Here is a 25386-nt window from a genome sequence, read left to right as displayed (position 1 = left end):
ACTGCAAAAAGATCGCTAGAAGGAAGTGGCAAAGCACTTCCACATTGCTATCAAAAATTCTACCTATTGTGCTATTGTCACCAGCAGGGAGGTTCCAGTTTAACGCCTTCTGTATCCTGGAGAACCTTAAACGAACTGTGGGTGTCACGTTATGACTGCTAAACTTTCTATTCCGCTTTTAAAATTAAAAAATTAAAAAGGAAACTGCCGCTTGCGGACACGTTTCGTTGAGATGATGACGATCTAATATTCTAATTAATAGCACCTTCCCGAGCGTAACTCTTCCTCCCTCCCCCCTCTCCACAGCACCGGGATTAAAAAGGGTTAAACTGAGCATCAGGGCATTTATAGCCTCCAGAGGGCGCTGCGAGGCCATTTCCTGATTTCCGCTGGGCGCTCTCGCTGCTACGTGGCTTCTCTCGCTGGTTGTTCTCAAACGTGGGAGGGGGACCCGAAGAGAGAGAGAGAGAGAGAGAGAGAGAGGTCCGGAAGCGGCTGGCCCGGGCGGGCGCGGCAGTGGCGCGTGAGTGAGTGGGCGCCTCCGCGCGCGGTTCTCCTTCGGCAGAGAGGGGTCCCACCCCGAGCGCTTTGGTCTTTGGGTGGAGGCGTCTCTGGCTGTCTCTCTCTCTCTTACTCTCTCTCTCTCTCTCTCTCTCAAGCCCACTGGCTGGCTTGGTTTTCGGCTTGCCTGCTGCAGTTGCCGTCCTCGTCGGCTAGCGCGGCGTGGCAAGGCTAGTGGGTGGGTAGCACTAGCTAGCGCGGGAGGAAGTGGGTGTAGCAGCTCCTGCTGCTGCGGGGCCTTTTTTGAGTCGCTGCACAGGAGGGGCTTCTGTTTTTCTGGCACCGGAGAGAGGGACGAGGGTTGCTCGTGAGCGGCGAACAACCTGCGGAGAAGTCCAAAGTCCAACCCGGGCTGGGCTTGGCCGCGGTGGGACTCGAACTGCCGGTGCCTCTTTCCGTCTTGTTCACTCCGTGGCTTGCAAGTCTTGGAGAAGGCTCTGCTCGAGTAGTCAACCCCGTTTCAGTTTAACGCTAACGGGTCCTGCCTGTGTGCTTAGTCCGTGCTCTGGTGTCTCGTCAATCTCGGAAACCTTAGCTAAACTGGTCCAGTTAGCCCCCGCTAAGGATTGCATGCCACAAAACCTGTGAAAACGGAACCTGGAATTGAGGAGAAACTTCCTAATAGTTAAAACAATTAATCAGTGCAACAACTTGCCTCCAGAAGTTGTGATTGCTCTAACGCTGGAAGTTTTTAAGAAGAGATTGGCCAACCATTTGTCTGAAATGGTATTAGGGTTTCCTGCCTGACTAAGGGGTTGGACTGGAACAGGGGTCTCCAACCTTGGCAACTTTAAGACTTGGGGACTTCAACTCCCCTCTCAGCCAGCTTTGCTGGGTTTGGAACTCTGGGAGTTGAAGTCCCCAAGTCTTAAAGTTGCCAAGGTTGGAGACCCCTGGACTAAAAGACCTCTGAGGTTCCTTCCAGCTCTGTTATTCTCTTGATTTCAAAAATACCCAATTAATTTTGTATGATTTCACCTTGTTTCCTTCCTTATCTTGGCTTGACAGAGATTCAGCAGCTGCAGAATTCCCCGCTGGAAATTATCATGGGGGGGGGGAGCCTGTTTGTATCACCTGATGAAAAGCAGTGGGTTTCTCCTCTTTAAAAAAAGGATTATAACTTTATCTGCAAGTAATAAACATTAATTTTACAGTTCTTTTCAGTTTTCCAACATCAACTCTGAAAAATTGCAAGGGATGACATATCAAATAGTTTTGGTGGACTTAATTCCTTAAGGTTAGGAAACTGGCTTTGCTTCCATCCTAGGTCTGTCTCTGGGATATAGTGAAAGATGCCCTCGATTTAAGCTTGAGTTCCTTTTCCTGCCCAAGTGATCACTCGTTTTTGAGAAAAGGGCAATATAGGGCCTATCTTCTCAGTATATTTCTAGCCCCATTTCAGACTCTTGGTGCTGACTTTAATGTCCTGAACAGCTTGGAGCTGGAATGTCTGGCTGAAGGAATATTTCCACTCACCCTTTTTTAAGAGAATGAAGTTAGGTGGGTAGTTGTAAGTGTCCGAGCCTTTTCAGTGTGATGTCCCATAGATTCTGGAGAGTCACCTAGCAGCTTCCCACATAAGTAAAAATGTTATTTCCCCCCCCCCCTCGAAACTATTTAATTTTTAAATAGAATTGGAATCTCTCATTATTTCTGGAATATATATAGCTTTATCAGTTGATATGGTACATACCACCTTTTTGGAATAGAGCTTTGCCTCTGGTGACTTTCTGGTCCATGCAGTTTTGTAAAAAAAAACAACAGTAGAAAAGTTATTTGTCATAGCCTATTTCTAGGATGCTTTTCAACTTTGTGGCCCGCTCCCCAACATTTTCTAATAGCCACACTTTCAGGTTTTAACCAGGACTGACCCAGCTTCTGAGCCAATACGAAGCAGCTATAATTGCTATAATTGGTTGCTATATTCTATAGGGCTTGCTTTTTAATATAACCAACACAGATAGTGTTTATTACTGACGTACATTAAAGTTACAACAATATTTCAGAAAAGTAACCAGTAAAGTAACTAGCTAATAATACCGGTATTTGTCTACAGCACTAATATTTGAAACCTGAATCTTTCTATTTCCTTAGGAACATAAGTATATTTATCAGATTGGCTGGACGATTTTGCTTCATTGGAAATTATGGCAAAATCTGGAGGAAAAGGAATTAATTTGAAGGACAAACTAGATGGCAATGAATTGGATTTAAGTTTATGTGATCTGAATGAGGTTCCAGTTAAAGAGCTGGTAGGTATCTGTTTTTTATGGCCTGTAGAATAACAGGTGTATAACATAATTGTAACATAATTATGAAACACGGTAAAAGAGTCCCTGTGGATTTTGCTCTGCTAGTCATTGCTGTCTAGAGGGCAATGCTCATCTCCATTTCAAGGGCCATTGAGCCACCAAAGATATATCTCTGATCATGTGGCCAGCATGACAACACAGAGTGTTGTTACCTTCCCACCAAAGTGATACCTATTTATCTACTCACATTTTCCTGCTTTTCAATTGCTAGATTGGCAGGAGCTGGGGTGAGGATGGGAGCTCATCCCATTGTGCAATGCTTGGCTCTCAAACCTGGGCTGCCGGCTTTCCAGCCAACAAGCTTCAACATCTGAACTGCTGAGCCATTGCACCACTGAAATACTGTGTAGATTTAATTAAAGTGTAGGCTTTCCATTTATTCTTGATGTTAGGCATACTTAACAGCAGGGAATCACAAATAAAACACAATACCTGAACAAGAAGAAATTTTCCCACAATCCACATACATTTTCTTCAAGGAAACATTCAAAACCCTACCGCTGTTTTGCTTTCTGTAGTCAACAGCCCAGCATCATGACATGCTTACTGGCTGTTGTCTGAAACTGCACACATACAAAAGATGCACATGCCAAAACTTTTTAACCTTATCACAATTATACCACATATGTTCATAAGTCCCCAATTCCATCTCACATCTCCAACATTTTTTACTAATTTTTTTATCCATTTGTGACAATCTTACTGGAGTCAAATACCATTTCCAAACAACTTTATAATTGTGCTCTTTAATCCTTATAGATAAAGTTCTCATAATTCTACTCTTCCAATTCACATTCCAATCTGACTCTGGTATTTCAATATTAAGATCTTTTTCCCAATTTGTCCTCATCACTCTTTGTAATTTTTCATCAGAATTTATAATCTTATAAACCCTACTAACGAGTCCCTTTAGCCCAATTTCATCTTTCATAATCCGAGATACTAAATATTCAAATTCAGTTTCACATCTATTTATCGAATAATTTTCCTTTAGTTTTTTTGTCCATTTTTCTATCTGTATTTTTTCAAACCAACTTAACCCTAATTTTTCAATAATTTCTTTATTCCTCCTTTCATTTCCATAACTTTTATCCAATCTCTAATAATTTCTATATTTTCCTCTTTAATCACTTCATTACGTTTTATATTATTTTTAATCGGCCAAATTCAGTTGTCTCCCCAAAAGATTATATCCGAATTAAAATTTTAACAAATTTGTTCCACATTTTACTTAATCCTTTAACCAATAACTTCTACTTACACATTTTAAATTTGCTTTATCTAAAACCACCTTGATCCAAATTTCTATATCCCTTAACTCTAAGTCTCTCCAATAGTTATCTTCACCTTTAAGTATTTTTACCACTATCCGGATACCATACGCACAGTAATAATTAAATAATTTGGGGATTCCTAATCCACCTTCCTTTTGATTTTGATACCACATTTTCTTCACTAATCTAGGTCTTTTGCCACCGTTGCAAAATTTATCCAGTTTTTTCTGATATCCTTCAATATCTTTCTCTGTCAAATTTAGTGGTAGCATCTCGAATAAAAAGTTGAACTTGGGCAGCAACATCATCTTACACATTGCAATTCTACCAAACCAAGACAACTTTAAAATTTTATATTTATCTATCTTCTTCTCAATTTCGTTAATCACCACATCATAATTAAGTTTTTTCAATTCTTTAACCTTAAGTGAAAGCACTATACCCAAATATTTCAATGTATTTTTAATCCTTATCCCAAATTGCTCTTGCATATTCTCAGACTCATTACCATTACTATCCATCAATAATTCTGACTTTGACCAATTTACTTTCAATCCTGTCATTTCCTCAAATTCTATCAAATGCTTATATATCTTTTTCAGAGTTTTGGCAACAATTGGAGAAAATGATATTTGAAATGATGGGGAAAGTAATAACATTGAGAGTGGAAACTATATTATTGTTGGTAATTAAGGAAATAGAATTAACAAAATATGAAAAAGAATTGATTAGAATTATGATTATAATAGGTAGAATTATAATAGCTAGATATTGGAAACTAGATGTGATTTTTAGAATAGAAGAGTGGAATTCTGAAATGTGGAAATTAGCTTTAAATGATAAAATGACATGTGATATTAAAATTAGAAGTGGTGTGTATAAAGAAGATATTTTCTGGAAGACTTGGAAACCATTTGTGGACTTTGCGCTTGGAACATTGGACGCTTCAGTACCTGTACCTCGAGAACGTGGATTTTGGCAATCATGAGGATATATCCGAAGACCCAAATCTTCCTTTTATGTATAGCACAAGGGTGTAATAATGTATTTTTTTTGTTTGTTTGTTGTAAAAAAAGTAATAAAAAAATAAAAATAAAATAAATAACAAAAGATGCACATGATGGAAACAGGTCAAGAGATTTCAGATTTCCCCTGAAATCTCTTGACTTCCATCATGTGGATCTTTTGTATGTGGTTGTGGGAAAGTTTCTTCTTGTTCAGGTATTGTTGCCTTTTATTTTGTAGAAACTTCTAGATTGTCAAACTTCAGAAAAGTTTAGTTTTCTTAAAGCTTCATATCTTTCAGCTGGTTATGGAACTCCAGATAATACAAAGAGAAATCTGTGGCTTTGCCATCTTGTAAAATTTTGTGATCACTAAAGCTCTGCTCAAGTTCATAGGAGTAGGCGGGGTGAATTAAGCGTCCTATCCCCTTCTCAGCAGTTTATCTTGAAATTCCTGTTTCCTTCCATGGGAAACAGCAGTCTTTAAACAAGCTGGAGGTGGGATAATGGAAAAGGGCACATGAAAGCACAGTGGATAAAAAGAAAATATTTATGATCAGGTGGAGCATGTAGGAATGATAGTTTATACAAGCATTTCCAGTTACGTGAGCAACTTCTGATTTCCATTGCCTCATATAGCTCGGTTTAAAAAATACAAAACCAAAAGTCCCATTTCTAATTCATTGACAAATCTCATGGGATTTAAATGATATAATTGAATTCTAAATTAAAATATGACGAGGCCATAACTATAATATAGGTAATCCTTACTTATCATAATTGAGCCTAGAATTTTGATACTCAGTCATTCTAACCATTACTATCCATCAATAATTCTGACTTTGACCAATTTACTTTCAATCCTGTCATTTCCTCAAATTCTATCAAATGCTTATATATCTTTTTCAGAGTTTTGGCAACAATTGGAGAAAATGATATTTGAAATGATGGGGAAAGTAATAACATTGAGAGTGGAAACTATATTATTGTTGGTAATTAAGGAAATAGAATTAACAAAATATGAAAAAGAATTGATTAGAATTATGATTATAATAGGTAGAATTATAATAGCTAGATATTGGAAACTAGATGTGATTTTTAGAATAGAAGAGTGGAATTCTGAAATGTGGAAATTAGCTTTAAATGATAAAATGACATGTGATATTAAAATTAGAAGTGGTGTGTATAAAGAAGATATTTTCTGGAAGACTTGGAAACCATTTGTGGACTTTGCGCTTGGAACATTGGACGCTTCAGTACCTGTACCTCGAGAACGTGGATTTTGGCAATCATGAGGATATATCCGAAGACCCAAATCTTCCTTTTATGTATAGCACAAGGGTGTAATAATGTATTTTTTTTGTTTGTTTGTTTGTTGTAAAAAAAGTAATAAAAAATAAATAAATAAATAAATAACAAAAGATGCACATGATGGAAACAGGTCAAGAGATTTCAGATTTCCCCTGAAATCTCTTGACTTCCATCATGTGGATCTTTTGTATGTGGTTGTGGGAAAGTTTCTTCTTGTTCAGGTATTGTTGCCTTTTATTTTGTAGAAACTTCTAGATTGTCAAACTTCAGAAAAGTTTAGTTTTCTTAAAGCTTCATATCTTTCAGCTGGTTATGGAACTCCAGATAATACAAAGAGAAATCTGTGGCTTTGCCATCTTGTAAAATTTTGTGATCACTAAAGCTCTGCTCAAGTTCATAGGAGTAGGCGGGGTGAATTAAGCGTCCTATCCCCTTCTCAGCAGTTTATCTTGAAATTCCTGTTTCCTTCCATGGGAAACAGCAGTCTTTAAACAGGCTGGAGGTGGGATAATGGAAAAGGGCACATGAAAGCACAGTGATAAAAAGAAAATATTTATGATCAGGTGGAGCATGTAGGAATGATAGTTTATACAAGCATTTCCAGTTACGTGAGCAACTTCTGATTTCCATTGCCTCATATAGCTCGGTTTAAAAAATACAAAACCAAAAGTCCCATTTCTAATTCATTGACAAATCTCATGGGATTTAAATGATATAATTGAATTCTAAATTAAAATATGACGAGGCCATAACTATAATATAGGTAATCCTTACTTATCATAATTGAGCCTAGAATTTTTGATGCTCAGTCATTCTAACCATTAGAATGAGGTCACCATGTGACCTCATTCAATTTTGCAGCTGTTTTTATTATGGTTGTAAAGCAAGTCACCACAGTCATTAAGCAAATATGTGTAAATCCATTCTCTTCAATGTGCATTTTCTGCAGTTTTGCCAGAAACTGGCAAAAATGTTGAAAATGGTTATATGATGTGGGATGCTGCAACTGGTTGTAATGCAAGCTGCTTGCCAAGTGTCCAAAGTGTGTTCACATGTGATCACATGACCACAGGTGGTGATGGTGGCGGTATGGCAGTTGTAACTTTGAGAACAGAGTGTAGTATTGTTGGATAGTGGTTAAGTGTGAACCACCTGTGTGGTAAATGAGTATTTTTGGGATGTTGCTATCTAATGAAAATGAAAGCTTGCCCATATTGTAGAAAGTATTAAATTCTGAAGGTTTCTGGTATCGCAATGTAATATTAAGGTTACAGTGATTTATTGTCAGTTAATAAATGTACGGTACAATTTTTAATTCTAATTCTTTGGCTCTTTTTCAGGCAGGACTTCCAAAGGCAACTGTTTTGGATTTGTCCTGTAATAATCTTGCTACTTTACCGGTGAGTTTCAACCTTATATCTTGGAGGAACTTTTCATTATTGATGTTAAACACAGTCTTCTGTGGTAAAATCAAAGGAGCTTTAGCTGTTGTTTTCTGAGATAAGGCCATTGATGATTGGATGCCAGAGTCACTGAAGAGGACAGTGCTAAATAATTTATAGATTGAGTTTCTAAGCCATAAATTGTGGTTATAAATCACAGTAGCTGCATACATGCAATACACTAAGCAAATCGAACATGCTTATGTGCCTTAAAAATGTGATGCAAACCCATATATCAAATAAGTTGGAGGGATGTGCAGTTAATTTTTTTTTATGTACACATTCATTTCATAATGAAGAGACATGACATACAGCTTTATAATATGCCAGCAGATATTAGTGTGAGGGTGACATTAGGCAGTACCAAACTTGTTCTTCGTGTAGATTTGCAAATGAGATCGTATGATCTTCAAATAATAGTCTTTTTTTTAAAATGACTTTTTTTTTCCTTAGAGCATGCTTGGTGCATTGTGTATTTCCATGTGAGGTCCCAAGAAAACCATGTGGAGTTATTTCTGAGTAGTTTCTTTATTATTGTTCACCTACAAACAGAATATTCCCAGACTAAAGCAACTATCTGTATAGCCATAGATATATTCTGTGAACTGCTAAGTGGAGTGCCATCTTAACCCTCTTCCTGCCTATCAGACTTTCCAAGATCCAGTGCCTCCTTGCCCTGTGGGAAAAAGCCCCTTCCTCCTGCAACTCCACACTACATTCCAATACATCTTCTGGTGGGAAAACATGTGTCCCAGTTGTGATCTAACAGAGAACGATAAGAAAGTTTGTGTTCCCATTTTATAAATAGCTTAAGAGAGAAACTGGCCTTTAAAGTCTTTGTATCTCCAGCCTTAGATATCACTTCTCAGTTTTCTAACAGGTCCGTCCTCTCTATCGTTGCTCAGAAATAATTTAATTAGGCTTATTCCTAGAAATTGCATGGTTTTGTGTTTTATTTATGTTTGGGTTCTAGTCAGAGTTCTGCAGCTTGACCCATCTGGTAAAATTGGATTTAAGCAAAAATCGGCTTCAGAATCTACCATCAGACTTTGGGCGCTTGATCAACTTGCAACACTTGGATCTGCTGAACAATCGATTGGCTACTTTGCCTGTTAGTTTTGCCCAACTCAAGGTACTTCTGTTCTTTTATAACTCTTGGATTGGGTTCAGCCTAGGTCATATTGGAGATTTTTCTATCATTGTCCAGAAATAAGGGTGCATTTAGTGTACTGTTCTTTCTCCGAAACACTGAGGGCAGAACTAATTAGAATAGCAATAGCACTTAGATTTATATTCTGTCTCACAGTGCTTTACAGCCCTCCCTAAACGGTTTACAGAGCCAGCATATTGCCACCAACAATCTGAGTCCTTATTTTATTGACCTCAGAAGGATGGAAGGCTGAGTCAAGCTTGAGCCTGGTGAGATTTGATCTGCCAAACTGAAGTCAGCTGGCACTCAGCAGAAGTAGCTTGCAGTACTGCATTCTAACCACTGCGCCACCACAGCTCAGAATGCTTCCAAAGAGTAAAACTGAAAATTAAGATTCCATGATTTTCCATGCATTTCCTTTTTAGAACCTGAAATGGCTTGATCTGAAAGACAACCCTTTGGATCCGACACTAGCGAAGGTAGCTGGAGATTGCTTGGATGAAAAACAGTGTAAACTGGCAGCTGTCAGAGTAAGTTAATTCACTTTTTCTTTTGATGCAATATTCTTCTTTCACCTTTGAGACAATTTTTTAATATTCTGTGTCATTTTCTCACTCTACAGTACAAAATGTCCCAATTCAAAAATTAAAAAAATGAACCTTTTAAAAGAAATTACTATAGGTGGTTTTTTCTAGTGCCTTTCTTTCCATATCAAGAGCTGGCAGACAACACTTCCAGTGAGGATGTGGTGAGCTAGATGTCCCTGGTGGACAGGCACAACATTAGTGTTGTGGCCCACCAGCAGAGCTGGCAGCAGATTCGGACAGTGAGGAGATTGGGGAGGAACATGGGCCAATCCTGGAGTCTGGGGAAGGCTTGGACAAGTCGGAGGCAGAGAAAGGGCCAAGGCCATCTGGTAGTTTTTTTCTGCCTTCAAAGACACTGAAGTCGGACATCAGTGAGGCAGAAGAACAGCGTGAGCCTGTTCCCAGTGCGTGCATGCGCAGAGCTGCCAGGAGACAGGAACAATTAAGGAAACAGGGTTGACTTGGGAGTAAGGCTTGGAGATGATTGGCCCCTCCCATAAGACATAAAAGAGAAGTGAACGAGACGTGAGCTTTTGCAGGAAGCAATTAGTTCATCTGACCAATTCAAGATTTGAAAATTCTGTTTGTGACTCTATGCCAAGTTTGGCCTTGCCCTGCGTCTGGAAATTAGCTCTTTGGCAGCGTTCCACGTGAGATAGGTGGGTGTTGATAACTTTCCTCTGAAAGTTTATCAAGCCTTGTGGACTGTAAATGAAAGTAATTTACAGCCGTATGAAGTAAAGAGATTTGCCGGGACTAAGCTTGTGTTGTTTAATTTCTAAGGAAGCCTAGGTCAGAGCAATTAGGGTGGAGATCAGTAGCCAGAAGTTGAACCCTGGTTGGCTGGCAGAAAAGAGAGACAGTGAGATCACCCAAATGCTCTTTGGTAGACCATAGGAACTGGGTTTATGGAGTCAGCTTGTGAGTTGAGTGGCTGAGAGTCAAGGGGTTGCAACTAAGCTCATAGTTGTAATGTAGCCTATATGGATATAAAGCCTGACTGAACCACATTTCAATCACATTTGGAATTAGTTTTATTTACTGCTCTTCAAGTATTAAAAATCTTTGGAATGGCAAGTTTTATGGCCTTCACTTGGTGAGTTTTCTTCAAATTTTCACGGTATTGAAAAGAAGTTCCTGAGAGAGGGTACAGCCAAAATCTATAGAACAGTGTAACTAATAGTGGACACAACTCTAGGCAGTCTACAATGTATGGCTAGAGATAGCGGAGTGACACAACTTACAACTCAATCATGGGCAGATTTATTTATTTATTTAGCGTATAGAAAATACATGGACTTATGGTAGTTCAAATGTTAATGTTCACCCAGCCATTCAAGGACAGAGTGGTCTATGTTGAAAAAATCAGACATTGGGCCAGTGTAAGCTTTTGGTGGACATTTGGACACAGTGTGGTGGCTATTTAGTCGAGGAGCACCACAGTCATACTGAGGGATAGTGACAAGACCCCACTTAAACAGTGAGTCCTGGCAGACACCATGTTGGGTACAGATCCTGTTCAGAGTTGACCAATGCTGGCGAGGAAGGTCAAAGCCTGGCACCTTTTGTATGGTGGGCAGATGGACCACTATGGTAGAATAAGTATCCGTTGGGGAATCAATTGAGCCTGTTCTGGTTGAGAACATGAATAAGAAAGTTCCTTGTTATCAGTATCTGGAAGGGAGAACAGCAGACATAGGAAAAGAGCCCTGGCTTCTCTCTTCCCCAGGGTTATTATAATAAACACTTTTGGTTCCTTCTTCCCATGACATTACAACAGGGGTCTCCAAACTTAGCAACTTTAAGACTTGTGGACCTCAAATCCCAGAATTCCCCAATTCACTTCGCTGGCTGGGGAATTCTGGGAGTTGAAGTCCACAAGTCTTAGTCAAGTTTGGAGACCCCTGCCTTACAAGATGGCAACCATACTCAAGAGAGACTTTGAGGCAGATAAATTCCATGAGAAGTATTCCTCAAATTAACCCCACCACCTCCTAGGTGGGTGGATGTGCGAACATCTGCCATCCTTTTGCCACACTTGAGAGAGTACTTGCAAAGACACATGGCTTCTGAAGACTATCCAACTTCACTGAAATCCAGAGGCGATTCTTGCTTTCCCTAGTTTCAGGGATTGGGGAGAAACAATAAGGGATGAAATGCTATATAACAGTGGTCCTCAATATTTTTGGCACCAGGGACTGGTTTCATGGAAGACAATTTTTCCATGAACTTGGGAGGGGTGTGTGTGTGTGGTTTTGCTTGCTCACCATTCACTCCAGTTGTGCAGCCTGGTTTCTAACAGACCACAGACTGATATCAGTCCATGGCTCGGGGGTTGGGGACCCCTTCTATATACCATCTGTGACAAGCCAGCTTATCAACCTGGGAGACAAATTCCAGTATACTCTTAATTGTATTTAGGTATCAAAGGAGGTCTTTAAGAGCAATTCCAAGCCTTAAGCTGCTGAACTGATTGATTAGATGGCAGATTTTTAGGATGGAGAGCTTAAGATCCACAGCTGAGGTTATCATTCTAGACAATTAGCCAGCCTCTATAAGCTAAGTAAAAGTCTATTTGCAGGCTCCCATTAAGCAGGCTCGCTGGATGTTCCTCATAGTTACATATAGGAAGGAGCAATTCCACAATTCAGGGCCTTTCCCCTTCAGTTTGTTTTGGCATCCAAGCGATGATGTGGATAGGACACTTGAGAATTCAGTTTGTCCATATTTGCAACTATCTGAACACCTGCTCACCAGGTTGCCCTTAAGGGAGAAGACAGTGACAACTTCAGTTCCTCAGAAATTGTGGCTTAACAGGGAAGATGAGTTCCCTCGTTCTTTCTGCACAGACATTGCAGCTGATAGCAGGTGATAGTAGGAATTTGCTCTTTTCTATGTCTGTCTGCAGAGCAGTCATTCCATCTGCAGAGAACATTAAGAGGGGTGCTGGACTTTAGGAAATAACCCCTTGTGGCATTGGAAAAAGTACAGGGAATGATGCTAGCAAACGTTTATGAAATGTTATGGACATGCTTTTTTTCAAGTTCCCTCAATGGTTCCTGCTATCATTCCAGCCTTAATCCAGGGCCTAACAGTTGCATGCAAAGTAGCCAGATCCCTACAGGGGTTGCTGGGGTTGGCAGCCTGGCCAGAGGGAGACCACTTCAAGAATCAAACAAGAACAGTTAATGACAGATGCTAGTCAAACAGGTTGAGGCTTACACCAGTTCCTCTCAATCCAAGGCCATTGTGTCCAAGGTACCCCTAACAGACATTGATTTTTAAGGTGACCAAATTTATCTGTTTTGAAGTAAATATATTTGCCATAACATATACTTGAATTATTAGTCTAGATGTTCTCTTAATACAGTTTTTTGTATTATAGTAATCCATGTAATGTGTTGTGGCTTTGATTCCAATGCTTAAGTAATGCTTCAGACATGGAAGATACAGTACATGTTCATTGGCAGGAAGTGCCTAAGACTTAATCGTATCACACTTTTATTTTCCTTGGCATTCAAGAATAAACATCAAGATATTTATGTAAATGACTGCTGAAAGTTTTGGTACAAGAGAATAATTTAATATTAAATGCTCATGGATCAAATGGATTTTTTCACATTTCAGTTGGAATTGAATTCTCCCCAAGGTTGAGGGTTTTGTTCCTCTCCCCTTCCTTTTTGTAATATGTGACTTTGTTCACTTGCTTCATTAATTGGAAATTATTTGCTCTGTGGGCATTACTCCATGTGTTTGTTTTTTATTAGTGGTACATTGTAATCTGCACCGCATATGTAGCTGTATATGGGAGTGTCCACTAATGGATTTGGGTGGAGAAATGAGTTGGATTAAATCGCATATGGCCTCTCAAGTCCTCTTGGTCTAAGAAATACTTTTGGGACTGGCCAGATTAACTTCCATTTTGTAAACATCTTTTCTAAGATCGTTTTCTATGCGTCTAAAGAAAAGGATGCTATCTTTTCCTCCTAGTTCTGTAAATGTAAAACCTAATATATGTGTACCTCCTAATATATGTGTAAAATCTAATATATGGGTGTCTCGTAGGTACTGCAGCATATGAGAGTCCTCCAGTCTGAATTAGATCGTGAGAGGCAACGAAAGTTACAGAAAGAACAGGGTAAATGTAACGATTCTGTTTCATTTTGTGATGTGGGCTTTCTTTGGGGAATGACACAACTCATTTACACAGGATAAGTTTTTAACTCAAATGGGGCTTATTACCAGTGAAGCAAGCATTTTCTCACAAAATTGAGTTAACACCAAGCTCTTTGGTATATGTTTTCTGTATTATAAATCATTATTTCCTATTAATTCTGACTTATCTACATTCTTTTTTTCTAGTATGCTTATATCTGTACTCTAGATCTATCTTCCTCACTTCCTTTAACAAATTAACTCTGTGACTTGCTTGTAAGTGTGGATCGAGTGTGGGGTTTTTGGTGTTGTGTGTGGGTTTTACATGCCGGATGGGAGAGATGGGATGCCCTTCCAAAGGTTAGGAAGGTAACACAGGCATTTTTTACTCTGCACCATATTTTCTTCCTCTACAAGCTGATTAATATATGTTTAATACAAGCTAATTAATATAAGTTTAAAAAAGATATTGAAGATGCATTGATTGCATTTGAGAAGTGGAGATTTTTTACATCAGTATATAGAATGGAGATTATCCAGGGTCAATGCCCTGTTTGAGAGAATGGTTTCCTTCCCATCCCACGCTTAACAATTTTATCAAGTGTTCACATGTGAAGTGTTTTAATTCACCCTGTGATGATTCATCTCAAAACTGGTATCAGAGATCAGTTCCTTGGCACTACATAAATTAAATGATGGTAACTGAAGCAAATGTCTAAAGAATTTGATATACATTTCTTCTTTTTGTGTTGCTTTCCAGTTGCTTCAGTATTGCAACTTTAATTTAAGTCATTATTATGTAATCAGTGAGAAGAACATGAATTGTGGGAAGTCAGGTTATGTTATCCTTGAGGTCATTCTGCCTTCTTAATTGGACTAATTGGTAGAAAAATTGAGTACACATGATAGACAGTAGATATTTGTTCAAATCCAGTGTGGCTGCTACTATATATAAAGGATTATATTGAGTTGCTGACAGATACACAGAAAAAAATGGAGGTTGTTGGTGCAATCTGTTTGCTGGAGTACAAAGGGCAGCTACAGCCTCCAAGTTACAATACTTTTTTCCAAGGTGATACAGACACATTGCACATACTCACAAAGTTAAGGTTGTAGATATAATTTGTTCTGTAGAATAGAACAGTCATTTGCTGTCTATAAGATACAGTACTTTTCCCCACCCAAGCTGAACTCTCTTGTAGTTTGGCTGAAAGATATTTGACTGTGACAAAGTATTAGTATGTTTCAATTGTTAATACCTTTTCATCTAAACATTTTATATGACTGGGAACAGGAGATTTTTCATCATGTGTAGTCAGAATGTTATTGGCAGCATATTTTTATTTTTGTGCCATCTCTCTCTCTCTCTCTCTCACCCACCCATCCCACCCCCCCCCTCTCCCTCTCCCCCTCCCTCTCTCACACAGTCCTTCAATAAACTGTTGACTATTTCACTTAGTCTTGTCAGAGAGGGCACTTGAATGACTTTCACTAGCACCATCCAGGTCATTTTCACGCTTAAGAATGAAATCTGTTATTAAGATCTTGAATAAAATAAATTTTCTTACACAATCCCTCACTTCCTCCCACTTCTTTAATAGGTAATGATTAGTCACAAGAGAGATTAACATTCTTAAGTAATTCTTAAACAATTCAAGCTGAGATTAAAGCACCCCCTTAAAATAGCCTTCTGTTCCAAAGCAAAATTTGGTACATGGCTTTTTAAAAAAATAATAACTACTTTAGGTTATTTGTGCTATTTTTATAGGCTTTTCTCTTGAATTAACAGCCTTTTACTTCTTAGTTTTTTTTTGTGGGGGGGGAGTGTACCTGACTGTCCTCTTGATTGTGCTGGATACAATATTCCTGCCTCCCCTATTATTACATCATTCCTAAATAGGGAACCTACTTGTATTTAATTTACAGAAATGGAACTCCTTGACATAATAAATGCACCAAGTTGTTTCAGATGGGAACTCGGTGCCTACCCATTCATACAGATGAAGGACTACTTCAAATGTCTCATGTCCTTTCAGATGCCTTATATGTCCTTTCTATTCCAGAGATTTGAGGGGTTCTCTTCATGGTTGCCCCCAATATATTCATTAACTTTCCAGTTACCATTCTGAATTGACAAATTTCTGTCTTCTATCTAATGGCTGTTGCTTTTGCAAAAGGTTAACAATGGGAGCAGAAGGCTTCTCCTTGGCAAACTATACCATTTTTTTCTTTTCATCTGGTCAAAATTATACCACAAAATCCAGCCATTTTGCTGCTGAGTTTCAGTGGTATGAATTGTGGGGGTTTGAAAGCTGTAAATATCACACTGTGGGTAGCACATCTTTATTCAGAGGAGCAAGAAGCAGCTAGCCAAATGAGGCTTTAGTGCCTTGCGGAAAGATAAACACAGCTTCGCTGAGTGATAAAATTAGACTAGACTAGACTAGACTAGACTAGAGTAGACTAGACTAGACTAGAATAGAATAGACTAGACTAGACTAGACTAGAATAGAATAGAATAGAATAGAATTTTTTATTGGCCAAGTGTGATTGGAGGCACAAGGAATTTGCCTTGGTGCGTATGCTCTCAGTGTACATTAAAAAAAAGATACCTTTATCAAGAATCATAAGGCACAACACTTAATGATAGTAATAGGGAACAAATAAGCAATCAGGAAACAATATCAATATAAATCGTAGGGATACATTTTTGCAGTAGAAGATTGGCACTGCCATTTTAGCATAAACAAACTCTTTTCAGTGTTTTTTATTGATAGTATGCCGTACAGGTAGTCCTCGACTTGTAACAGTTCATTTAGTGACAGTTCAGAATTACAATGGCACTGAAAAAAAATGATTTATGACTGTTTTTCACATTTATTGCAGGATCATCCCTATAGTCACGTGATTTACATTTGGATGCTTGGCAATTGGTTCATATTTATGATGGTTGCCATGTCCTGCAGTTACTGTATGTGATCTCCTTTTGCGACCTGACAAGCAGTCAATGTGAAACCAGATTCACTTAACAACCATGTGACTAATCTAATAATTGCAGTAATTCACTTAACAAATGTGGCAAGAAAAGTTGTAAAATGGGACAAAACTCACTTAACAAATTTCTCAATTCTGGTCACAAGTTGAGGTCTACTTTACAAAACGGCTATGTATTGAAGAGTTGATTTGGCTGGTGAATGGCGAAGAGAAGCTAACACCACTACTCTGTGTTCTCAATACTTCCTATATTACAGCATGGAAATTGATAAGACTTGCCTTGCAGGCAACCTTGGTTGTGCAGGATGCAAATACAGGAGAGCCTTTTTGGTAAATGCAGCTTTCTTATTTGAGATAAATTTGCAATGCCTGTTTCTCCTGATTGGATAGAGCAGTATGAAGGGGCAGTCTTCTAAAGCAAATATTTTTGGTTTATGGTTGTGTGCAGAGCTCGAGAAGAAGCGCGAAGCAGAGCGGCAAGCGAGAGAGGCTCAAGAAAGGGAACTACGTAAGCGGGAGAAGGCTGAAGAGAAAGAACGTCGGAGAAGAGAGTATGATGCCCTTAGAATTGCAAAGCAGAAAATGACAACACAACAAAGAAGAGAAACGGGTGAAAATCAAAGTAAGAAAATAATGTGCTTGCGTAAAGAAATATAAGAATTATCTGAAATAGGGAAGAAATTATCACGACTAAGTTTGTTATCTATGTCGTCACAGAAAGACTAACAAGGACACAGCACATATATGTCTTTAATAATCTACAGACAGCTGAAAACCCATAAGGGGGATGAATCCAAAAATGGCAAAAAGAAAGAAAGAAAGAGAGAGAGAGAGAGAGTAATCCACATATCTACTGAGATGTTTTATTTGCCCCGTCTCTTTCTGATGCCAGCTCTCAGAACTGAGAAGTAGATTGTGGTTATATAATTTAGCCTTAATATTAGCCTTTTATTTTTTGCATCAGCAAGGCTAATAAGTTAGCCATTAGGAAACAGTGCCAATTAAACTGATATCACAGCACTCATTCTCTGGGCAGCAGAAGTCTTAAAGTACAGAAAGATCTTGGCTGAATATGAAGGTTCCCTGAACTATTTGGATTGAATTTAACAACCCTCATATGTTTGCCTTGATAGGATCAGTTAAACATGAAGAGTCCAGTTAATTTACTTGCTATGCTTTGTGTTATTTAAATAGCAAGAGATGATTTCACACTGGATGTACTTTGAATTTATGGAGTTAGATCTGAGGCAAAATTAATTTTTCTGCTTAGCATGGAATTTATTTTTATTTGGCGGTCAGTTTAATACCACATTCTTGTTCCCATTGTTTGTTTGTTTTACAGAACCCTCTGTTTCCCATCTGTCACATCCACTGAAAAAGGAACGCTCTTGGTCTAGAATTTTGCTGAAGATGTTTCTGCTTCTCCTGTTAGGTGCCCTGAGCGCTCTGGCTGTTTGTAGGGTTACAGAGCTACAGCACCAGCCACTGTGTGTCAGTGTGAACACGCTGTATGAGGATGCATTAACCTTTTTACCAAGTCGTGAAATTTTTCAAAATATACTGCAGCCAAACTCACAGCAATAATGCTGCCTGAGCTCTGAAGGACTCTTGCTTCCTGCTTCCCCCCCCCCCATTAACATAGCCAGAATTCCTATGGAATTAAACTCTGGTGAAAATCACTTTCATTTGTTTTGCAATGGTGGCTTTAAACAGAATCGAAATATGGCCCAGATCTTCTTTACTGTATCATTTTGCAGTTCTTTTTGATAAACAACGTTTTCTTCCTCCAGAGTGGAGCCTGCAAACCATAGACTTCTGATCTGTAGAAAAGACTGCCTATCTAGTGAAGCTAGCTTGCCATTATAAAAAGCTTTACTATGCACAGCCTTTGCATATTACCATTCCAGCAAAGATATTCATTATGGAAACCATTATACTAGATGGCTAAATCATCCATATAATTGAGAGCAAAGTTTATTGTTACATAAAGACTCCTTCAAATCCAGTTTGACTCCTGGTGACTTCATGAACAATATGAACATGATTTGCCAGTGCCTTCTTTCAAAATGTTTCCCCACTTTTTGGTATAGCTACAGCCTTAATATTCTCTAGAGCAGAGGCCCCCAATCTTTTGAGCACTAGGAACAACTTCCATGGAAAGAAGTTTTTCTGCAGACCATGGTGGGCATCGTTTCACATGCTACCTAAGCATCTCTAAAATCCTGACCCCACCCCTCGTGACATATAATTCTTACTATTCAAAAAGTGAACTCCTACTCATGCGGAGGAAGCCTAAAAGGCCATTAACTTGGTTTAAACAAGGTTCCAATTGCCCCCATTAAAAATCAAATTGCCCCCCTGTGAGGCGTGGGCCCCACGTTGGAAACCACTGCTCTAGATAGAAACAAATACATACTTTTGCATCTGCCAAAATATAATCTTTTGGTAGACATCTACATTCTCTGATTTTGTTGAAGACCAAAGAACAAATTGGCAAGGTTCTATCAATGGTGTACCCAAAGATTAGATGTTAACAGACCATAGATTAGATACATATCTCTAAATTACTGAACAAATTACATTGAGGCAGCCTCAACATGGTAAGTGAAAATTGTATTATGGTTGAACTTAGCAAAAACTTTTGTCAGCTGTTCTTACGACAATATTTCTTTTGCTATCTGAAGTTCAGCTATTTTAGATTTTGCTCTAAAGCAGTCAATTTAGGATAAAACTAAAGCCATTGAAGCTTCTAGATAGATGTGTATTAATAAGACTGAAATGGTGAGAATTTAAGAGCATAAATGCGGGTTAGAGAAAATTCTGTAACATCTATAATGAGAACCATAGTATGGAAGTGGTACCTGTGCCACCTATCTCTTTAGAAACTATGCCCTCCAGACTCTTTTTTGTAATTTGCATTTATACAGACTTCTACAGAGTACAGGTTCCTGCATTGAGAAACTATATAATTTAACATTCATTTCAGGAGTCAATAATGTGTGCGAGGGAAGAATGCATAGTTTGATAACTTGGTTCAAAATGAGGAAAGAGCATGTAAAATAGATATGCCAAAGTTTGCTGGATGAGGCATTCCAGAATCACTTAGCAGAACTGCAGTTCAAAAGCTTTTACCTGACAAATGTTGTTTACTGAATTCTTTATATGCTAGACTTACTACGTTCCGAGGAGTGTACACAGCTATCTTCAAATATACTTTCTAAAACAATAGTAAATAATGCTAAGTTAAGGAAATGAAATGTTTCGCTTGTTTATTGGAAGCCATTCAGCTCATAGGTTTCAGATAATTTTTACCTTTTAAAAGAGCCCTCTAAAATTTATAATGTATTACACAGGAAAAGAACTTCAGTTTTTAATTTCCATCAAATTGTTTATCTTCACAAATGGGTTTTCAGAAGATTTCCGCAGGATAAAAAAAAATCAGAGTTTAGATTGAGATCCAAGCACTAGCGTCAGAAAAGTTTAATTTAGAAGAAGTAATTATGTTTTTTAAAGTTGCTTAAGTAGAATTTTACAGAAATCCACACTTTTAAGTTCAACCAGTAACGTCCAGGGAAAGGTCAGGATTACGAGAAGTCATCTGCAAATAAATCCGTTTGGAGAGGTCTGGACCAACTCGCCTCATTGTTGTCGTCACTCCATCGCCACGACGGACGGGGACCTCCGCAAGAAGGTTGCGTCGCTCCTGCTCTGAAGTGTGACTATCATAAGCCTGGATGCAGCCAGAATACAAAACATTATAAGTAAAACACACATGTTCTGTTGGATAGTTCATAATTGTTTTGACACCTATGATAAATGTCTCAGGCAGAGAGGATGGAAAAGGAAAGTAGTGTGAAATTCAATTCCTAGCTCAGAAGCAGCAATTTTTCCAACTTCAATCATTCCATGGAAACTGGTGACATGAAGTCTAGAATCACATATGCATAGCTGACTAACAATAATGGGACCAACAAGTTAGGTCATCTTTTTAGGATGATACTGTATCTGCTTGCTTAGCGAATAAGCTCTCTTGAAGCACAATTAAATGTAACATCTGTGTAATTACATAGGTAGTTCTCGACTTACGACCATTCGTTTAGTGACACTTCAAAATTACAGTAGCACTGAAAAAGTGACCTATGACCGCTTTTCACACAACTGTTGCAGGATCCCCATGCTCATGTAATCAAAATTTGGATGCTTGGCAACTAGTTCATATTTATGAGGGTTGCAGCGCCCTAAAGTCATGTAAATCACCTTTTGTGACCGTCCAGAAAGTCAATGGGGAACTCGGCAACTGTGTTACTAACTTAACTGCAATGATTCACTTAACAACTGTGGGAAGAAAAGATGTAAAGTGAAGCAAAACTCAATAACTGTCTCGCTTAACAACGATCAGGCTCCATTGTGGTTGTATGTTGAGGACTATAGTTTTGTCAATGGCTCTGAAGTACTGGAATATCATCCAGCAGAATATATGAAAAGCAAACATCAATTTATTTCCAAAATGTAGGTTTTCTATGTGAAAGTCTTTTTTTCTTGCACCGTCTGAGAATTTCAGCATGAGATTTTAAATTTCTTTTACTAGCTGGATATGAATTGGCATGCACACACTGAATATACCTTATTATAGAAATGTAAAGCCTTGCCTGCATCAGAAGCAGAGGAGAAGGGTACCGGGCTACAACGGCACTGGCCATCTCCAGACTGACTCGGTTGAATTGCTGAATCTGTCTCTTCCATACCTGAAGCAGTCCTTTTCCACTACGATCCACCTTCACACCTCTACACCAGTCTCCCTCGAGGCAGAAGGAGAAGCTGGTTTTATTTTTTTCCTTTCTACGAAAAACAACAAGGAAGAAATTGTGGCAAAATATTGAAACGAACCATCTCTTGTGATGTTTCGGTTGCTCTGTGTGGAAATGAGAAGCTAGAAGAGGGATCTTCATACAGATGGAACATTTGAAGTCGGGCACTATGTTTGACGGAATGATATTTCAAGGAATTGGATTGCTTCAACAGTTAAGCACAAGATAGATTTCCAATATGGGCCATACTTGTCTCTCTTCTAAAACACATGGCAAACACATGCTTCATTACTTTGCCTACATCTTAATTGCTACTTTTTTTTGTTTGTTTACATTTATACCCCGCCCTTCTCCGAAGACTCAGGGCGGCTTACAATGTATAAGGCAATAGTCTCATTCTATTTGTATATTTTTTTTTTTACAAAGTCAACTTATTGCCCCCCCAACAATCTGGGTCCTCATTTTACCTACCTTATAAAGGGTGGAAGGCTGAGTATTATTTTGATGTAAATAACCCCTTTCTTAAAGCATCTATAGTGCGCAGTGACACCAAGACTTTCCTTGTGAAATGGACAAAGATGATTGAGGTAGAAAATCAGAAATAAAATAAAGTGGGACTGAGCTGCAGATTACGGCAAATGTGCCAGGAATTCACAATGTATTTATTTAATGGATTTTTTAGGGCTGCCAACTCAAACAATTGAGCAGGCAGTATACAACAAAGAGAATAAACAGAAAAAAAACAGCTAACTTTAAAAAAGCAACCCAAAATATAATATAGAAACCAAGCATGACAATGAAAGGAAGAAAGAGAGACTACTCAACTGGTCACAAATGTCTGGGAAAAATGTAGTTCTTAATGGCTTTTCTAAAAGTAATCATATTTGGGTCTTAAAAAAAGGGAATCTGGAGCATGGCTGCCTCATGTGGGTATATGGGGTGCTCCTGGGAGAAAGTCTTACATCGAGTACAGCTTTAATGCTGATAACCAGGACTTTGAATTGCTCTTGGGAGCCTTGGCTGCTCATGGAGTAGCCATATCCAGTGGTGGGATTCAGCCAGTTTGCACCACTTCGGGAGAACCGGTTGTTAACTTTCTGAGCAGTTTGGCAAACTGGTTGTTAGAAGAAATCATTAGGGCAGAGAACCGGTTGTTAAATTATTTGAATCCCACCACTGGCCATATCACATAGATATAATAAGCTGCACTCATCAGTCCATGCACCATTGCATTCTGGACCAACTGAAGCTTCCAGGTGCTCTTCTAGTGCAGCACCATGTACAGATGCTGCAATAGTCCAATCAGGAATGATTAAAACGCAAGTGACCATGAGCAAATCTTGTCCAGGAATGTATGCAAATGGTACACAAGATAGGCTTAGAGACTATACGTATACTCTTCGGTTCTCACTCACTTGAATGGGGCTTCAGCCACAGCTTTAGTGAACATACTAGCAAATTCTCCAAACTCCTTCCAGCTTGCAAGCACTTGAACCTGGACACCTGTGTGAAGCTGCAGCTCGACCAGAGCCTGAAAAAGCAAGGATGAAAACAGGCTTATCTTTAAAAAAAATCCAAGAGAGACACTAAACATAAGTTACTATTTCATAATTTGGCACTATTTCCTTCAGGATAGTCACTCTTCCAGCTCTTTTGATCCAAAAACATTTCCCCCTGCCCACAGTAGCTCAGAATGTAGTTATCTTTTTTTGGCCTACATATTCTGCTGTCCTTTTGAGTATGGTTTTATACAGCAGCCTTTTCCAATTCGGTGCCTTTTCAATTGTGTTCGGACCACAACTCCCCAAATTCTAAGCTAGCATGGCCGCTAGGGAGAGCATTAGATCAGAATGAGCAATTATATGATTAAGATGAATGGGGATGGAATTAAAAATTTCCTGGAATCTAAAAATACCTGTACAAGCAGTTTTCTTTTATAATTCAAGCATGCCATTTTAAATGCTAAACAAAAACAGACTTTGAAACCCATTAAATTGTTATTTGGCTAGGGTTGCTTCTTTAACGTCTGCATGTCATGATCTCTGGCATATCTGTCTCCTTTTTATCCTCCATGCTTGGCTTCCACTCCATAACCATCCTTCACTCATCCTGTCTTCCTTGCTGACTGCATCCTCAGTCTCCTCCTTCAATCTGTGCATCTGAAGCTCTACCTTATTTATTTTAATATTTGTATGTCATTGCAAGGAGAGACCTTTCAGGGTTCACTATTAGCCTCCCTGGGAGATAGAAGTCTGATTTGGCAGCAGAAAAACATCATTTCCTGAAGAAGTGATCCCAAGGAAGAATCTGATACATGGCCAGCCACACAACCCTCTGCACCAGGTTTACTTACTTCTTCCACATCCAGTCTAGACAACTGAGAAACTGGAATTGCTTTTTCTTTCCGTTTCCTTGGCTTGCCTTCCTCCTGTGCCTTGCTGCTACTTTGCTCTGCTTGCTGCAGCTTCTTTTGTGCCTTGGGTTTCTGAGAACTGAGAACACAACCCATTCATTGATGTATACACCTTGGGTTCATTTCAAGGAGATGGGGGACACCATCTCAGCTTTCGAAACTGTAGCTCTGCATGTGGATGGGCAATGTCTGGGGAGGTGTTAGGGGATACCCGAACCCTGGCCTTTTGGGTTGTGTTACCCTGCTCTAGAACGGCTTCCTAGTAGAAGTGTATTCCCAATATTTTAATGTCAGCTGCTGTTGAAGCTGCATCTTTTTATCTGGGCTTGCTCTGAGAGGTTAATCATAGTATCTGCCTAGCCAATCCAATCTGCAGGGTGGGTACACTCTGGATTACTTTAGTTAATGCCATCTAGTGGGATCCCAGGACTGTGCCTTCTGAAATGAGGCTCCCCTGAGGTTTGAACAACCCTCACCCTAAGGTGTTTCCCAGGGCTGTGAAGATTGAATTATGAGATTTCAGAAACTGGGTAGGAATTTCTTCAGTGTTTTAGGCAGTGATTTACCTTGAAGTGGCCTGGCTTGTCAAGAACAGAAAGTATCTACCGTATTTTTCAGACTATAAGACGCACCTTAAATTTTTGGGAGGAAAAGGAGAAAAAAGCTGATTGGCGGGTGGATCAGCCTCCTAGAATACCCCCAATCACCTGTTCCCAGAGGTGAACTTTAGCAACAGGTTCATTGGTTGTGAGCTCTGTGTCTTGCTTTTTCAGTCTCTGAAGCCTCCATTTGAGAGGCTGGGTGGGGCTACATTCAGTGTATAAGACGCATCCAAATTTTCATCCTCTTTTGGGGGGGGGGAAGGTGCGTCTTATACGGTAATTTAAAGGATCAACCGATGTTTATATATATATATTAGCAATGAAAAGTAAATTTTAACCTGAAGTGTTTTTCTAGTTCTGTTACCGCCAATGACAGCGTTTTCCCAGGAATTTTCTCTATGATTTTCGCCACAAAACTCTGCAGTGTTTCAGTAGGACCTTCCATCCTAGCCTGCAAAAATGCAAAAGGACAGAAAGGAGAGCCTTTAGCTCTTTGGACTGAAGCCAACACACGTAGCCACTCCAGCCGTTTAGACACAGCTCAGATGATTTCTCCAGCTAAAACACAAGAAATGCCTTGGTGGGCTGCTCCAAAGGATCAGCTTATCTATCATTTTGCATTGCACCAGTGTTGACCCAATGCCCATCCTGAGAACCAGAGTTCATTTGCGCTGTGGCTTCCCAGCAGGAGACATCAAAACTGCGATTCAGGAGATATTCAGTTACTAGGCCTACTGGCCACCGAGAGCCCACTCCTGTGGAATCAAAATGCA

At 39.1% G+C, this 25386-nt stretch overlaps 2 protein-coding genes across 9 annotated transcripts in view; one reads left to right on the top strand and one right to left on the bottom strand.

The window, feature by feature from the left end:
* The first annotated feature begins 398 nt into the window (after nt 1–398).
* Nucleotides 399–18795, top strand: LRRC59 (leucine rich repeat containing 59). 5 transcript variants are annotated; one of them, XM_058171374.1, is made up of 9 exons: nt 487–523; nt 1716–1798; nt 2656–2813; nt 7803–7862; nt 8878–9036; nt 9480–9584; nt 13707–13779; nt 17239–17412; nt 18133–18795. In XM_058171374.1, exons 3-9 carry the CDS (start codon nt 2709–2711, stop codon nt 18372–18374), a joined length of 918 nt encoding a protein of 305 aa, XP_058027357.1. In that variant the 5' UTR covers nt 487–523; nt 1716–1798; nt 2656–2708; the 3' UTR covers nt 18375–18795. The 5 variants fall into 5 exon arrangements, with proteins under 5 accessions (XP_058027356.1, XP_058027355.1, XP_058027357.1 ...); XM_058171373.1 differs by lacking the exon at nt 1716–1798 and having other exon boundaries at nt 399–523; XM_058171372.1 differs by lacking the exon at nt 1716–1798 and having other exon boundaries at nt 418–527.
* Nucleotides 18796–19921: 1126 nt separating this feature from the next.
* Nucleotides 19922–25386, bottom strand: part of EME1 (essential meiotic structure-specific endonuclease 1) — a 41413-nt gene continuing 35948 nt past the window's right edge. For all 4 annotated transcript variants that reach the window (XM_058171362.1, XM_058171361.1, XM_058171364.1 and 1 more), the window contains 5 exons: nt 24952–25064; nt 23952–24090; nt 23014–23129; nt 21440–21629; nt 19922–20520 (listed from right to left, as the gene is read on the bottom strand). In XM_058171362.1, the coding sequence (XP_058027345.1) occupies nt 20344–20520; nt 21440–21629; nt 23014–23129; nt 23952–24090; nt 24952–25064 (735 nt within the window). In that variant the 3' untranslated portion in view covers nt 19922–20343. The remainder of the gene's footprint in view (nt 20521–21439; nt 21630–23013; nt 23130–23951; nt 24091–24951; nt 25065–25386) is intronic.

The sequence above is a fragment of the Ahaetulla prasina genome, chromosome 2 (genome assembly GCF_028640845.1).
Source record: "Ahaetulla prasina isolate Xishuangbanna chromosome 2, ASM2864084v1, whole genome shotgun sequence".
NCBI lineage: Eukaryota > Metazoa > Chordata > Lepidosauria > Squamata > Colubridae > Ahaetulla > Ahaetulla prasina.
Note: the sequence above shows the minus strand (reverse complement) of the source record. Positions and strands in the feature narration are given on the sequence as shown.

Excerpts from the sequence above, each read along its gene's own strand:
- LRRC59 (XM_058171373.1), top strand. The coding sequence starts at position 2,709 with ATGGCAAAATCTGGAGGAAAAGGAATTAATTTGAAGGACAAACTAGAT. Across the intron at positions 2,814-7,802 it reads AGGTTCCAGTTAAAGAGCTG|GCAGGACTTCCAAAGGCAAC; the intron begins GTAGGTATCTGT and ends GCTCTTTTTCAG. Across the intron at positions 9,585-13,706 it reads GTAAACTGGCAGCTGTCAGA|GTACTGCAGCATATGAGAGT; the intron begins GTAAGTTAATTC and ends GGTGTCTCGTAG.